The following is a 15,767-nucleotide window of genomic DNA, read 5'->3' on the forward strand; positions in this document are numbered from 1 at the left end:
GTACAGACGAAAGGCAGCTTGAATTAACACAGAGCACTTCCATGATTTACAGACTGCAGTGGCACACAGACATGTTTATGAAGTGTATATAGAGAGGCATCTGCCGCAATGATCACACACCCATTCACACAGACGTATTAAGAACACGTTCTGAGTCAGCGCAGTTGTGTTGGGGGGGGGAGCGGATGCATGTGCACGCGTGTTCACACACCCAGTTGTCTAGATTGGGTGTGGAGGTGGGTGGCTGGGTGTGTGTGGATAAACATGTGCATGAACATGAAGCAGGTGCACACAGTTGTCCCTGTCATGTCACAACATATTCACCTGTTCAGGCAGCAACCATATTTACAAATGTAACACTAAATGTGCAGTGGATGCTGAATCACCTGCGCTTACAGCAGCTCACAAACGCAGTACTCAGCAATGCAGCAAAGTGCCCACTCTGGTCATTTTTTTGCATCTAACCGTAATGAATCAGTTTGTGACTTCCTCACTTTCAGGTCTGAACGGTAGGTCATGTCAGGTCATGTAAGTAAACTTGCAGCAAGACCCTTTTTACAAACATAAATTATTTTATTGGATACAAATCATTCAAAAAACCAAACACATTAGAAAAATAAGAAAATGCAAGATAAAATATAGACTGCAATGTCCACAGCCCATTTTGAGAAGGCAAAAACTGCCAATTTAATGACAAACTTGTATCTTAGGCATTAGATTTGTATATTAAGATGGTCCCAGCTACTTTCAATTAGCTACATAACTTCTCAACAAAAAAGAATACTGGAGAATCACATCCGAATATCAACAATAAAAATGAGGTATTAGAACATTCTTTAAATTACTAAGGGAAATTTTGCTTTGGTTTAGAACAATAGCTGTACTTCAGTTACGACCGCACAATATGAGCAACACACCATATCACGATTATATTGCTACACACCGATTATGATATGTCTGGCCAAATATTAAAAGCACACTGGTGATCTGGTGTGACATGGTTGAAAAATGGGGTCTGCATTATTTTAACTAACCTTATTATACATTTGCTGGATCATATAAATGCTGCATCAAAATATCAAGCAAACCCTCATCCTGAATCTTGAGGATGATCAGGCTGTCTGCAGCACACGATAAAAAGCTGTGTGATTTGTTCAAGAGCTCATGTGCATATTACAGACTTCTGCAATATCAAGACTGCAAAGGTCAATACTGTGATAAAGAATAACAAACGATATATTTTGCAGCCCTAACTTCAATACTGTAAAACATAAGAGAATGTTAACACTGTATAGTAACTCGGAGTGCATTACAAATCCCTAGTCCCCAAACACTAGAAAATAACAATGAAACGGAAAGGATTGTGATGTGCATGTGTAAAAGCTTTGGAAAGAGCTTGAAAATTGAGTTTTAATCTTATTAAAGAAAGAAAATATACATTAAATCAACCACTGTACTGCATATTCTGGCTTTACCAGACACATCAATGTGAGAGATATCACACCTGTTAGAATGTTGCTTCTACGCCATTGACAGCTGTCCATGTGTGTGAGTGTGTGTGAGTGTGAGTGTGAGTGTGAGTGTGTGTGTGTGTGTGTGTGAGTGACACATACCCTTCCCCAGTGAGTCCAGCCCCCTCTTACAGCAGATGTCTCCTCTGTGGAACTCCAGAGGATGAGCACCAGCAAGTCTTCAATGACTCGCGGTGAACCCACACACCTCCTTCATGTATTCAGAGGGAAGAAACCATCCAGGCCTTTGGTATTATAAGGTCAGACTCTGTTTAACTGGGAAGAAGTGTTTAATTGTGGTGTCCTTTTCTTACACCAGGTTTGTGCCTGCATGCTGTCAGTGAGGACCCTGGACACAGCTGCAAGACAACTTCACCGTTCTGCACGCCTGATGAAAGACGTGCGACGCGGCTCCCTCACGCCGAGTGTGGACAGCCCGCAGACACGTGCTTCTGCAGTAGCGACATGCGGCTGAAGGTGCGAGAGCAGGTACTGCACTGGTACTTCTTCACCTCCGCGTGCGTCTGCAGGTGTGCCCGCAGGTTGGAGCGGTCAGCAAACGCCCGGTTACAGTGAGGGCAGGAGAACGGACGCTCGCCTGCCAGAAAGCAAACACGGGCGTGGCTTAAAGTCCTCCCTGACACATTTAATTCACTTCAGCGTTTAAGTGCACATGGCTCAAAGCTCATACAAATTCATTACATTAGATTTACAGCCTTGCATTATTCCTAAATGGGCCCATTCTCCTTGGTCTAAGGCCCACTGACGAGCTTAGTAAAATACCCCACGAGACTATCAGTAGTTAATAAACATCACAAGACAGAGAGATTGAATCACTGATTCAGCCCGGCACTGAATAAAAGTACACAAAACAAGGGGCAACTCAGCAGGACGAAAGCAAGCATTCACAAGCATTCTGGATGCCCTCATCACAATGTTATCCAGATGCGGCCTGCTCCCCCTCTGCCCCCTGATAAGATTAGCCCTGCTGAGCCCATTGTTAAGGATGATGTCAACACACAATAAGTGATCAATGAAAAGCCATTCTGCTGAGAGCTCTCTCACATGACCATGTTTACCCGTTCAGAGGAAGTGTTAAACTAATCAGACCTTTGGAGTGATGGGCTTTGAAATGTAACCCATCACAAAGCACAAAAGGCTGCACATTGTGTATAGGAGGCATGTAGAGCACCTGCATAAACCCAAGCTACTAAACATGTCCTGATGATAAAGCAATAACCCATTTGAGAATGAAATGGGATCGTTTTAAATGACGTGGATTATGGAAAATGCTATTAATGAGCTCCATGCAATTCTAAGGTACCTGTGTGTGTGCGAATGTGTCCTCTGAGCAGCCACGGTCTGGAGAAGGCCTTCCCACAGGTGGGGCACACACAGGGCAGTGTGTGCGAGCGGATGTGCATCTTCAGAGCCCCAAGGCTGTTATACTCTTTGGGGCAGTGCTTGCAGAAGAAGGGCGGGCGTGTGGTGGGCACAGTCGTTTCTCGCTGCTCCTCAGTGGCTCTCGGCTTGCTCTTGCTGCCACGACGGCTTCTCGGCTGCTGGGGGTGGTAGGTGTCTGTGGGTTCGGGGCTGGGAGGGTCTGAGGTTCTGCCTTCATCCTCCTCCCCACTGCTGCTGCAGCTCAGACTGGAGGGAGAGCTGAGGTCCAGTGGGCCCTGAGCTGAGGACAGGCCAGACAGGGACGCAGGGCCTTGCAGCTGTGGCACCAAACTAACATCCCACACCAGCCCAGCCGTGAAACAAGCCACAGGGAAATCACTGTTGGCTCCAGGAAGCTCTGAAAGTGGGTATCGTTCAGGCAAAATATCTGGGGGTCAGAGAGAGATCAGATCTGAAAAGCATGTCATTCTTATTCAGCTGCAGATGTAATTCATGCATGACGATTAAATCCAGAGGGTAAAATTACGATATTAATTTAGTTGGTTCTGTTTAATTTAACGGGAATATATGTTATAACAGCTAAAATAAGTTTGCCCAAACACATGCACATGAATGCGGACACGACAAGAAGAGAATTGACACACCGAGTAAAAATTCATTTTACAAACCAAATAAGGAACCGTAAAAAATGCCTTTCATACCCACACATTTATTAAAATGGACGAGCCACAAGCTTTTTTAAACGCCAAATACGACAAATCGTCAAGTATATTATCTATAGCGCTCTGAACCTGGTAAAAGTTTAGTTTGCAAGTTTAAACGTTGAAAACTCACCATTCTGACATTCCAATTCGCTATAGTTTGGCCTTTTGCTGGTGAAGTACTTCTTGACTAAGAAAGACCGAGGCATGTTGGTCTTTCCAGTGTCACTAATCCAGCTCTATCCAGAAGTAAGAGCTCTGAAACTGACGAAACACTAATATCTGCGGGTGAGAGCAGTATCTTCAGCTAACGCACCGACCCTGAAAACTTCCAGTTTGTCGTTATAGATCACAGTGCACCGAGCAGTACTTTAGACTACAATTAGCGTCTGTGCTCATTTTAAAAAAGCGTGACATACTATCTGTGTATACGGCCGCTTAGACCCGCCCTTGAAGTACTGCCTACTGCAGTCCCTGCTGTCAGAGCTCAGCATGCTGACTTTCTGGATGTTAAGTGAGAAAGCTTAGAGCGATTTTCACACGTCAGACTCATAAGTGAAATGCCCTTGTTTAATTCTCACGAATACCTGTCAAATTAGTTATCTCAAATTCCTCGTAGAGCCGAATCATCGTGTGTAAAAAGGCAGAGAAATGTTCATTGCAAACATAAAATCAACTCCAAGAAACGTAGGTGAAGTACCATCGTCTTCTATTTGTCTACGCTCACAAAGAAACAATAAATACTTAACTGTCTATAGTGTTTGAAAACCTTTGTCCTGTGCAAGAAAACCACAATCACAATGCCTGGGTTTTAAATTTTTGTTTTTTGGGGGTTTTTTTTTGGGGGGGGGGGGGGGGGGGTTGCCCCTTAGGAAAATGAAAAAAAAAAAGATTATATCATCCCTATTTATATGCCTTTTTATAGTCAAAATTTTCGACCGATGTCAGTAGATCGTCCTGAATAATAGATGTTAACAGATGTTCAATGGAATTGAATTAATAGCACGATGAGAAGCGTGGTTTAGACACGCCTCGAATGGGTTTGAAAATGGCGCCACCTTGTGGTTAAACCGCGTTTCGTTTCTGACATTATTTCTTTGCAAGCAGGTCTTTATATGGTACTGTATAAGCATTCAAGTAGAGGTAACCATTCCAGCTTCAAGATGAAAATGCATCACACATGTATGTCATTTTAAGTTGTCTAATATGGCATCTGCGTGCTTAACACTTCTAACTGATTTTCATAAGCATGTCGATAGTATTCACGATATTCAGACATGACAAACATGATCATTGTTTTGGGGTTTTTAGTCTTATGAAAGTCTGTATTCTCAGTGAGCATCAGGTAGCAAGATCCTTGCTATCTTCCCTTCCAAGGAGGCAATTAGATGCAGCTTTCTGGCTTGATAAAGGCTCTGCCAGGACCAGGGCTGACTGCAGGATTTTAACCTAAAGAGAATGTGGAACACTATACGTAATACTTAAACAGCTGAAAATATTCACATTTGTGTACACATGAGCAGGTGTAGCATACTATTATTTTTAAATATTTCTGCAGATAGTAAATTTGATAAATATTAAACATCAGGGTAAGATTTGTTGAAATACATAACCAAGAAGAACTAAATGTGTTCTGCATCTGACCACAGTGAAGCAGTGATTAAGGCCTTGTTGTAGTGGGAATATAGTGGTTTATTGTATTGCTTTTGTGTTGTGTATGTTATTGTAGTGCTGATAGTATTGCATACATAAAAAGCGAGTTAGCATGAGAATAGGGGTGGTGTATAATTGTTCAATCTTATCTGCAAAGGGCAGGTGTAATTGGATTTTTATTCCAAATAAGAGATGCAAAATGTAGTCAACTGAAGACCCAGACTATTTTATTCATCAAACAGAATCAGTTGTACTCTTGCTTGACTGGAATTTAAAAACTGCATGTACACTGACCTTGTAGGAGAAAGATTGATTAACCATAATGTAGAGATCACTAGTGTAACCACTGCTCTATGAAAGGCTGTGTAGAAGGCAAGAAGTAATGCACAGCCATTCAATAAACTGAATCGCTAGTTAGGGGCAAAGAGGAAATGTTTGAGTTCAGAAATGTCTATGAGAAACTCCTGGCAGACTTAAATTAAATAATTTATTCTTTCACCTGGTTACTACTGTCCTTCATTTCCAGTATGATCATATAAGGTAGAAAAAGGTTTCGGACGAGCACAGAATTTAGCTACATGGCCGTCTTTAGAATTTAATTCGCATGGAGTAATTAGCTAGAGTACGCTACACATCCATATAGCCGAAACGATACACTTACATTTCTAGTGCAGTCGAGCTAGATTAATAACCTTTATGAAACGTAATTCCTCGCTCGTGTGAACGTCTGTGATGTTATCTGCTGCGATATAGCGTTAATAAAGGCTTCATTATGAGTTAACACAACTGATTTATAATATACTTCTATGTTATAGATCAGTGGTTAACACTTATTCTGTAACTTTAAAGAATATCTAACTATATGTAAGATAACTAAATAGCCTACTTCTTATCTATTTAATGACGTACACTGAGCAGCGGAGAAAAACTTCGTGCAACGAGCTTCAATTCGATTCAAACTGACAAATGAGTAAATGAGAACTGGAAGGACGATTTGCTGGTTGGTTGGTGGACATCAGTTTGTTTGGGAAAATATCGATGGTGAAAATGTTCACTGACGCCCCCTCTTGAAAAGGGTCTAGAACCGCCCCCTAGTTGGGACAAAGCAGACAATGTGATATGCAGGTCGGTGAAGACGGAACCCGCTCTCTCTCTCTCTCTCTCGCTCTCGCTCTCTCTCTCTCTCTCTCTCTCTCTCTCTCTCTCTCTCTCTCTCTCTCTCGCTCTCTCTCTCTTTCTCTCTCTCTCTCTCTCAGATTTTATATCTCTCAGAAATTATACTCTCTCTCTCTCTCTTTCTCTCTCTCTCTCTCTCTCTCTCTCTCTCTCTCTCAGATTTTATATCTCTCAGAAAGAGAGAGAGACATGATTAAGAGTATAATTTCGAAATAAAAAAGACTAAAACTTTAAAAGTGAGTGTATGTTATCTCTGGAGATAAAGCACAGTGCTTTGTAATCAGATCTTACTCCAATAAACAGCGGGTCATTAGAGCCCATTGTTAGAACAGGGACCTGAGTTCCAGTCAGCAGTGTTCCCGTTGCCAGAAACTGAGCAGTGATGAACGAGGAAGACGAAGACATGGGTTTACAAACTTCACAGCAACAGATGGGCTGCAGTTTTTAGACACTTATACCTTGATAAGTGGCCAGAGAATGAAGGAATAAAATAATTGTTGCTAATAAAGCAAGTGATGAGTGTAACTGGGTGATCGTCTATCTATTTAGTAGAATATGTGTGGAACTGAACCCCAAGGCTAATGTGCTTTACAGATAATAAACCTTTGAAACCAGCCATGCAAAGTAGGTCCAACCTATGTGGCCTATTCAACCCCTCAAGAAAATAAATTGAGCTAATGTTTAAGTCAAATTATAATCAAACAAGGTTGTTGTTTTTTTTTTTTTTTTTTTAAACTGAATACTCTTATTTTTGTTTACAGTTTCAAAGTGGTGTCGTGTACCACTAAAATACATTTATGATTTTAGTGATACACACCCACCAACGTGGGTTTTTCTCCATAGGCCTGGCGAGCCTTTTGTTACGGCGGTGTTTTTGAAACACTTCAAAGAAAGATTTTACGGCGGTGATATATTTTTTCTGACGTCATACTCCTTGGTTCACTAGAAGCGAGGTTCTTTGCAGTAAATATAGGCTACGTCTATTTTCCTTAAAAATGTAGATTTGTATAATACAAGGGGCGCTAGTGGTATTTACTGGCTCTCCTGACTGTAACGGCACTGCTGTTTGCTATTTTCAAATTTCTATAATCCGACTCCTGCTTTTTGCAAAGCTCAAAGCTTGCAGCTGAACTGGAATCAGGCACACCGTAGAACAGTGTAATTTATTTTAATTTGCCTTTAATCATAGTAACCGTTCCTTGCACAGCTGTTGAATGAAAACGCCCTTATAAGCTTGCGACGTGCGCCTCGTTGGTGTTATTCCCATTGGTTTAGCTGGGAAGTGGGTTGGGTTATCCAGTCCTTGGACTGTTGTCGCCACGATCAGCTGTTTGTTGTGGATGAATAGCTTTTCCATTAGAGCGCGAAGAACATTTAAACCGAAAAACAGAAAAACATAACCTGAAGAAAAGTTTCAACTGCAACACAAACCCAAAGATTCTGTCTTGAAATTAGCTCCTGCGGGTAAGATATTGTTTCGAATAGGTAGACAGAATAGATAGAATCGTGTCTATTTTATGCTTGTTAACTGCGTTAATTTATTTAAGTTTAAAGTCAGCATTGCAGTTTTCTGGAACGACATAATTTGCAAGCACACGTGTGAGTTCTGCCTAAATTTATATAGATCTAAATAAAAGCGAATTTGACCCGAATTTGTTCAAGCCTAATGTGGGCTAGTACTGACTGTCATTGGTCGTTGTTAAGAGGAAAGAGGTTTCTTAATAGACTGCCTTTAATTTTTACAGTTATAATCTGCTTTTGTTGTACTGGCGCTTTTGTCCTATATTGTTCTGTAGCAATTGGCGCAAATGGACGTGATATTTTACCAGAAACGTTCACGCAAACAGATGACTTTTTTCAAACCTTTAACGCATCACTCGCTTGGGCTGGAACCTAAAGTGACGTCAAAGTTGATGGGGGCGTGTAGCGCTGCCCTTTGTGCATAGAGTTTGTATTTAATTGCTGGGCTTGTTTTCTAGAATATTATTGTTTAGTGTATGTGTTGTAAAATGAAATTGGTCACTTAGCAATGGATTAATATTGTTGTTGCTAATTCGAGCCTTAACACAGTAACAGTTAAGGTAAAAGAAACACTAAAAAGGCGGTTATCCCCATTCGTAATAAAGATAATTGATTGATAATCGCCTTCTGATAATTAATTGCCAAGTAGGTCTCTGAGATGTTGGAGGAAATTTAGATATGTTTTTAAATAGCCCCTAGAGGAGGAGAACAACAGATGGACTAGCCGTGGGGGTGCAACAGTGTACTGAGATTATTCTGCTTGATTCAGTTTAATTTATTCGCAGACATACGGATATGACAGCGGCTCTTAGCTGGCTCTGCTTGAACACATGGACTAGAGAACTATAGAAATCATAAATATTGTTCTAAAACTGTAATAAACACTGTAATAATACATAGTGAGAAACAAAGCAAAATAAGAACATTTTTAGTTGTAGTTATTATTTTGCAATAGGCTATTAGTTACTCATGTTACTGCAGGCACTTATTCAGTGTAATTCATTATCTTTATCGAATTCATGTTATTGGTGTTTTATACAACTATTAATATTCTCCCTCAAAATCAGGCCTAAAATATTACTGATGTAGTTTTTTAGCCCAAATGTAGCTTCAAGCAAATGCGTGTGACCACATCAATGAACTGCACAGTGCCTGTGAGTTTTGTGCAGCGCTGACCTCAATTTGAATTGTGAAGTCTGGAATAAAAGATAAAAGTAGCTCATCCCTTTCCTTCCTGTGTTTTGTTTTCCTTGCTGGGTGAGCTATACTGATGGCATGGTCTATCCTCTTTTTTGTTACAGGCTTCAAAAGCTTTGGCGAATAAGAGCAAATAAGCTGATCTGGTGTGGTGTGTTGAAAAAAAAACCTGAAACTATTTATTTTTAAAAAACAATATTTATTTATCATTTTATTTATTTTATTATATTTTATTGTTATATTATTGTATTATATTTATTTTATTATAATTCTTTATTTCCCCCTTTTTTCTATAAAGTGCAGCTCACATGAGATGAAGAATCAGACTGCTTTGCAGTCCCTGAATGAACCAGTTTATGCTCTATGGAGCAGGTCCCCTACATAGATGCGGCCATGTTTAAAATAGATTTAGTACAGAATATCTGATACATCCAGCCCACTAAGCGTCCATATGATGGCAAACTGGAAAAAAAATACTTATTGCTCCTTTAAACGGCAGTATATATGTTATGACTTCTAACAGTACGCCAGGATCAGATTGACGGATACATTTCTCTTCCTCTACCAGGCCTGTGGTGAGATTTCTTCACACCTACCATCGCTTCTACCAAAGAGACAAGGACACAGTCCAGCATATATACAAGAACAAGCAATAGGAAAAAAGAGGTCGAACCTCAGCTATGTTTCAGCGTCTCACTGACCTGCTGTTTGGAAGCCTGGGCAGTGCCACTCAGGAATCGGCAGTGCCCAATTCTGGAGGTTTGGAAGAAGAAGATGAGGAGTGGCTTCTTGTTAGTATACCTGGTGGGGATCCTTGTGACGCCACTCACACAGCGCGATGCATATTACAGCAGCTTGGCTTAACTCTCACATAAAATACGCTAAAAACAGTACTGCTTTAAGTTAAAAATTTAACAAGATATGTCTTCACCACAGCAATGTTCTGTAAACTTACATTTTTGCTTTGTTCTCACATACTTACAAATTTAATGTAAGTAAAGGGAAGGCATTAGTTTATGGTAGGGCGGACCTTGTTTGGCAGAACCAGGCAAATGCTTTGAATCTCAGACAAAGCATCTTCATTTTGGTTTTAATTATGAATACATTCAAATGCACTGAAGGATAAAATCAGCTTGTTATTTCATTGAAACTGGCTGAATTTTCATAGCCCTGTAAAGGTTATAGGTAAGATTCTATTGGACACATTACAATTGCAAGGATGTGTGTCGATACACTAATATATACACAGATATACTGATTATATATATTAATATGCTGATGTTGATGTTATCCTTGTCACCTCTCAGTCTCACTGTTTATGTGCAGATGGAGAGCCTCTAGTTGAAGTGATCCCTGTTCCCTCCACCACAAGTGTGTCCAGGTCTGTCCAAGATGCAAACTCTACAAGAGTCACAGACAATCTGGTCAGCAGTAATAGGTGACTATGCCAATAATGTCAGATAAAATATACTGTGATCTGTAGACTATTTGCTTCTTTGCAACACATGTTTATAATCATTTTTTGGGAGGACCAGTGAATAATCAGTGGTAATATCTTATTTGTGTGTCCTATAAAGCATGGTAGATCCAGGAGTGCCTACTGGTCAGGGCAGTGGCCCGGTGTCTCGTTTTTCAGTGCCACAGGCCAGAGTGGTCCGGGTGGGGAGACGTCAGTGGGCTCAGACTCGAGCCGAGCGCTTCCGCCTGGGCCACCACTGCATTCAGCGCCAGAATTGCGTCCACCAGCGACTTCCATGCCCCACCTCCCGCACACGTCCCATGATCCTCCACCAGCCTGGCTACCGCAGCTTCTGTCATTGAGAACACACAGCACGTGGCACCTATATGAATGGTGCACTGAACAAATAAACACAACTACATACTAGAAGTGCATCCTAGTAGTCTGTTCCACTGTGGGGAAATAAAAAGTTTCCTAAGAAATATATTTTACTTAGTGTTTGCAATTTTCACAAATGCATATTTTCCCCACAAATACAGGTTATGTTAGTCTGTATTTTAATGCAGCTATGATATTGACCCAGAAACATTTTACTTGAGTCCTGTGGCATAGCCGGTTTTTAAATTTTATTTTGCATCATGTATTTAGCCTTAGAGCAATAAAATAAATCAAGTGTTTCTTGTGTTTGTTGCTATGATTATTAAGTTTTCACTGGAATTGACATAATGTTAATTGCAATATGTGCAGTGCATCAAAACCCTGTCCCACTAGTAATGTATTTCAGCAGTTATCAACACAGAACCGACCAGACAACTATCGTCATCAAAATACTTGTATATAAGTGGTCATTTTTAATTTAAATTATAGTATGTTCCTGGTCTTTGAAAAATAAACTGCATGCAGGAGTCAGGGTAAGACCCATTTTATTGTTTTTAGCTTCTTTTAATTTTCTCTTAAGAATATTTATTCTATTGCTGCTTTTCAGCCACTTTGTTTGTTCTCTCTCTCTCTCTCTGGGTCTGGTGACCTACTGAAAGAGAAGTTGCATCTAAGCAGGCTGCCGATAACCATACACAGGTGCAACCCATTTTACTTACACGCTGGTTCATCCCAAACCTCCGCCCTACAGAGAATGCTCGACCACGCCCCCCACTGCCATATAAGGACTCACTTCTAGCCAATTACAACATCACGGCCCTTTACACAGCATAGCTTTAATAATAATGCACACCCCAAATGCAGAATTTCTGTCTTTTATTTTTTTTCTCCTGAGAGCATAAACTACTGACCTATTCATTTCCCATTTTAAGAATATTTCACTTAAAAAAAAAACTGAATTTGGGTGAACTGAATAAAGTGATTTAAATTTGAAATATAATATCAAAGCTTCTGAAATTTAAAATGACTATTTCCATAGTAAGTAGGCTTGAGTTGGTTGACACACACCAACATTATTCACATATCCACAGCATGTAATGTAGACATTGTGGATAATGTAATTTACACATGGAACATATGCTGATTTGTTTATTATGGAAACAAAACTCCAGAGCAGTGTGTAGCTCATTACAAAAATATGCAAAAAAAATTGTAACGGAAACAGAGGCTTTTATGATGGCCATGTGTGGTTGTTGTTAGGTGTGTGTCTAGCCTGCTGTAAGCGGCTGCATTAAGTCTCCTCTGCTATGCTGCTGTTGCTTCTGTGTGTGGGGAATTCTCTGCATGCGAATTGAGTTGTGTTCTCATTTTTCCAGTTTACGTCAGTCGCTTTATAAAGGAGCCAAAGAAGCCCACTGCTGGGCTGGGGGCTTTAGGTTTTTTTCTTGCTGCCTGCATTGCATTTACGTTTGGCTCAGCCATTGCCTTTCCTCTGAGCATTTACTTTGGAGCAAGTAGGGGATGGGTCCTGTTCAGCGTAACTGTACACACTGGAAATGCACTGAATATTTCTGGAGGTCGATTAAATGTTGTGTCTCAGAGCAGAGTCTACTGTTATGGTGTTGTACTCACAGTCAGACGTGCCCCGGGGCTTAAAAGGACTGGAAGCCATTGACTCTGGCATAATTATAGCTGCTCTGTGCCATTGTATCTGCTCCATGTAGTTGCTCTGTGAAAGGAGATTTCTGCTCATTTCAATGCTTGTGGAAGCAAAGCCAAATACTTTCAGAAATTTCCAAAATTGACAGTTTGATGTACTATTGTGAAAACTATGATGAAATAATGATATGAGTAACAACAGATGAATGAAAAATAACTTTCATATTTTCTTTCACATTTGATGTTAATTAGATTAAAAGTCTGAACTCTGCACTGCTTTGACAATTCCTAAAGATTACATTGGCAGGATTCAATCTCCAGAGTTGCAATCTTGACTCAAATTTATGTTGCATATTATTAATTTTGTCATTTTGATATGTATAATCACATTTCTAAGACTACCTAAAGATTACTTTAAGATGAAAGTTTTATTACTGTAATATGTGTTTGGGAATTTTTTAGGGTGAAGGCTTATTCTATTTAAAATGATCATATGAGCACAGAATATGGAAATATGTCAGACTATTATTTTCAGCATATCAGTGCAATGCTATCACTTCGGTTTGTAATGCATCCTTCTTACTCAAGGTTTCTCTGTAGCCTGTGCCGTATGTGCACTGAGAGCTGTCAATATTTCTGATTAGTTCAGGAAAGTGGAAATGGCTCCCCCTACTGGATTTATGCTAAAGCAGCTTCTCCGTCAGACAAAGCTGCATACCACGGGGCTGATTAGTTTTACTCTGGAAGTATCTCACAAAAAGGTGAGGCTTACCTGTTTATGAGGTTTTTGGTTTTACCTGCATTGAATTGATTTCACCACAGGTGTGTCATAAAGTGATGGACACTATGATGGACATGATGGTGGACAAAGTGATGGACATGGTATGCAGGTGCAAGCACATGGTAGTTCACGGAGGAGAAACTAGAGAAACTGTAGTGCAGCAGTCACACAGAGCACATCAGAGCCACATCAGAGCATCTGTTGTCTGTCAAAACATAGCAGAAACAAAACACTTTGCTCAGTAAACAAGATTTGTTTGTTCAGTAAACAAGATTCCAATCGACCAATCTTTTCATTTTCTTGCCAGCGTTTGCTAGTGACGTTTGCTTGTCGGTCACATGGGCCTCCATCTCACAGCTTCAAAGCATGATCACCTCATAGAATGATCAATTAACAGCACGGATTAAAACCTCTTACAGTCTCTAAAAGCACCATCCTAGGCAGTTGTTTCAGGACTGCATGTCTGTGTCAAATCTGCTGTCCACAGCAAGCTGGGTGAAAATATGTATAGTATTAACAGGATAAGCTTTAACAGTCAAAAATGCTAATATGACCTGCAACAGCATCATGTAATTTGCATAACAATATTTGCTAGGTAGTGTAATTTGCATAAAGCACATTTGCATAAAATTAACGTAGACTTGCTTTCAATAATTATTAGCATAATTAGCATATGTGGTGTTTTTTTCTTTAGGTAAATTGTTTAGGAAATTGTTTATTTTCATCTTATTTTTGGCATTGAGATTATAAGGCGTGTAACATTGCATGTATAGTTGGCTTCCATTTTTAGTTTATTTAGTTTTGCTTTAGTAAGTCCCAGGCCAAAGAGCAGGTTGTCTGAGCCTAGCCCCTTCCCTGTAGAACACCCCTCAGCTCTACATATGTAGGAGGCTGAGTTTCTAGCCATGACAGTGGCTGTCATGGGTTGGGATGATCTCATTATATCTGATTTAAGGTACAGAACAAAAAACACATTTAATTTAATTTAATTTGTTTTAAATTACATAACAAATGAGGGGAGATCACTGGTGTGATTATTTTATCTTTGTGTGCTAGTTCTCTCAACTGGTTCTTTGGCCAGCAATTCTGAAGTTTCTTGACCAGCCAAATCCTGGACTCCTGGAAAAAAAGACTAAAAAGGGTGATCAGTTCAATGCAGAAATCTAAATACTCCATAATAAAAGAAGGTGGTTATTTTCGAAGGCTTGTATATTGTCATTGTCATGTTCTTATGACACAGAGCAATAACTCAGGTCAGTATGTTTCCTTCTCTTAGTACAGTGTGTCCCATCTCCAGGTGAATTGGTATTTTACTGCTCGTGGCTTGGATCTGTTGATATACATGCATATGCACATCTTTAGGAGGTAACATGCATCACGTTGCAGGTGTTTGTCATTCCACAAGACTGTGAATGCCAGTGTGGCCCTGAGGTGCCTGCAACCCAACTGGGAAGCAATAGAATCTCTGTTGACTGTAAGCATTTCATGTCGTGTGTATGATTGACATGTTATTGTGTTTTCGTCTCACCTATGTGCTGAAAAGTAAGGCTGACAGAGAAGATAATTCAAGTCTGATTTTATCTTTGTTGACTGCATGCTTATATGTCTATACTTGATTCATGTTGTTGTGAACCTACCATCTCTGTTATGCTCAAGACATACAATGAAAGCACAATGTTATGCAACAAAGAGTGTTCTTGTTGTTATGCTTTGGTGCACTATCCAATGATAGTTTTTGAGCTAAGCTATCATGCCTATAGCATATAGGAAGGATTATTGCCTGTGTTAGGAGCCTGTAATATAATGCATAGATAATACTTTTTATTGAAAATTTAAGAGATTACAAAGTACTTTACAATATAAAGCTACAAAATATAAACTACAATAAAATAACAGTAATATTAAAAGAAAAGGATCAAATAAATGACCAGAACATTTCAATAAGTATTTTGCAGTAAAATTATAAAAGACAACAAATCCAAATAGAATGCAATTAGAAGTAACTGAATCTCTCTCAAAATGCATGTGTCCATGACCGCACTGTGCTCTACATGCCAGCTGAGTTTCCTTTGTGGCTGAAGACATCAAAGGCTTGTACCATGTAAGGCACTGAATCTGGAGAGCAGGGTTTCTGTACATGCCTGCCGGGGGCGCTGAGCAGGTACATGGTGCCATTAGATATGTGACACACCTGGGAAGCATAGACGCTGTGGCCCAGATGCAGATCATCTCTTAGCCTTGTTTTAGGGATCTGATGCAGAATGCTTCGTGCTGTAATGTAGTCATAAAACAGAACAGAGGATGGGCTTTTGCAACTCATGCTTGAC

At 40.0% G+C, this 15,767-nt stretch overlaps 2 protein-coding genes across 5 annotated transcripts; one reads left to right on the forward strand and one right to left on the reverse strand.

Annotated features, from left to right (window-relative positions):
- Window positions 1–1,698: 1,698 nt before the first annotated feature.
- Window positions 1,699–4,074, reverse strand: snai1a (snail family zinc finger 1a). 2 transcript variants are annotated; one of them, XM_027001899.2, is made up of 3 exons: window positions 3,750–4,072; window positions 2,836–3,342; window positions 1,699–2,109 (listed from the first exon to the last, which is right to left on the reverse strand). In XM_027001899.2, exons 1-3 carry the CDS (start codon window positions 3,823–3,825, stop codon window positions 1,928–1,930), a joined length of 765 nt encoding a protein of 254 aa, XP_026857700.1. In that variant the 5' UTR covers window positions 3,826–4,072; the 3' UTR covers window positions 1,699–1,927. The 2 variants fall into 2 exon arrangements, with proteins under 2 accessions (XP_026857700.1, XP_026857701.1); XM_027001900.2 differs by having other exon boundaries at window positions 1,907–2,109; window positions 2,836–3,312; window positions 3,750–4,074.
- Window positions 1,918–11,543, forward strand: tp53inp2 (tumor protein p53 inducible nuclear protein 2). 3 transcript variants are annotated; one of them, XM_035520264.1, is made up of 4 exons: window positions 1,918–2,000; window positions 9,732–9,967; window positions 10,490–10,601; window positions 10,800–11,543. In XM_035520264.1, the coding sequence occupies exons 2-4, from the start codon at window positions 9,844–9,846 to the stop codon at window positions 11,047–11,049; spliced, it is 486 nt and encodes a 161-aa protein (XP_035376157.1). In that variant the 5' UTR covers window positions 1,918–2,000; window positions 9,732–9,843; the 3' UTR covers window positions 11,050–11,543. The 3 variants fall into 3 exon arrangements, with proteins under 3 accessions (XP_035376157.1, XP_035376158.1, XP_035376156.1); XM_035520265.1 differs by lacking the exon at window positions 1,918–2,000 and adding an exon at window positions 7,721–7,909 and having other exon boundaries at window positions 10,741–11,543; XM_035520263.1 differs by lacking the exon at window positions 1,918–2,000 and adding an exon at window positions 7,721–7,909.
- The last annotated feature ends 4,224 nt before the right edge of the window (window positions 11,544–15,767 follow it).

This window comes from Electrophorus electricus, chromosome 20, assembly GCF_013358815.1.
Source record: "Electrophorus electricus isolate fEleEle1 chromosome 20, fEleEle1.pri, whole genome shotgun sequence".
NCBI classification, from domain to species: domain Eukaryota; kingdom Metazoa; phylum Chordata; class Actinopteri; order Gymnotiformes; family Gymnotidae; genus Electrophorus; species Electrophorus electricus.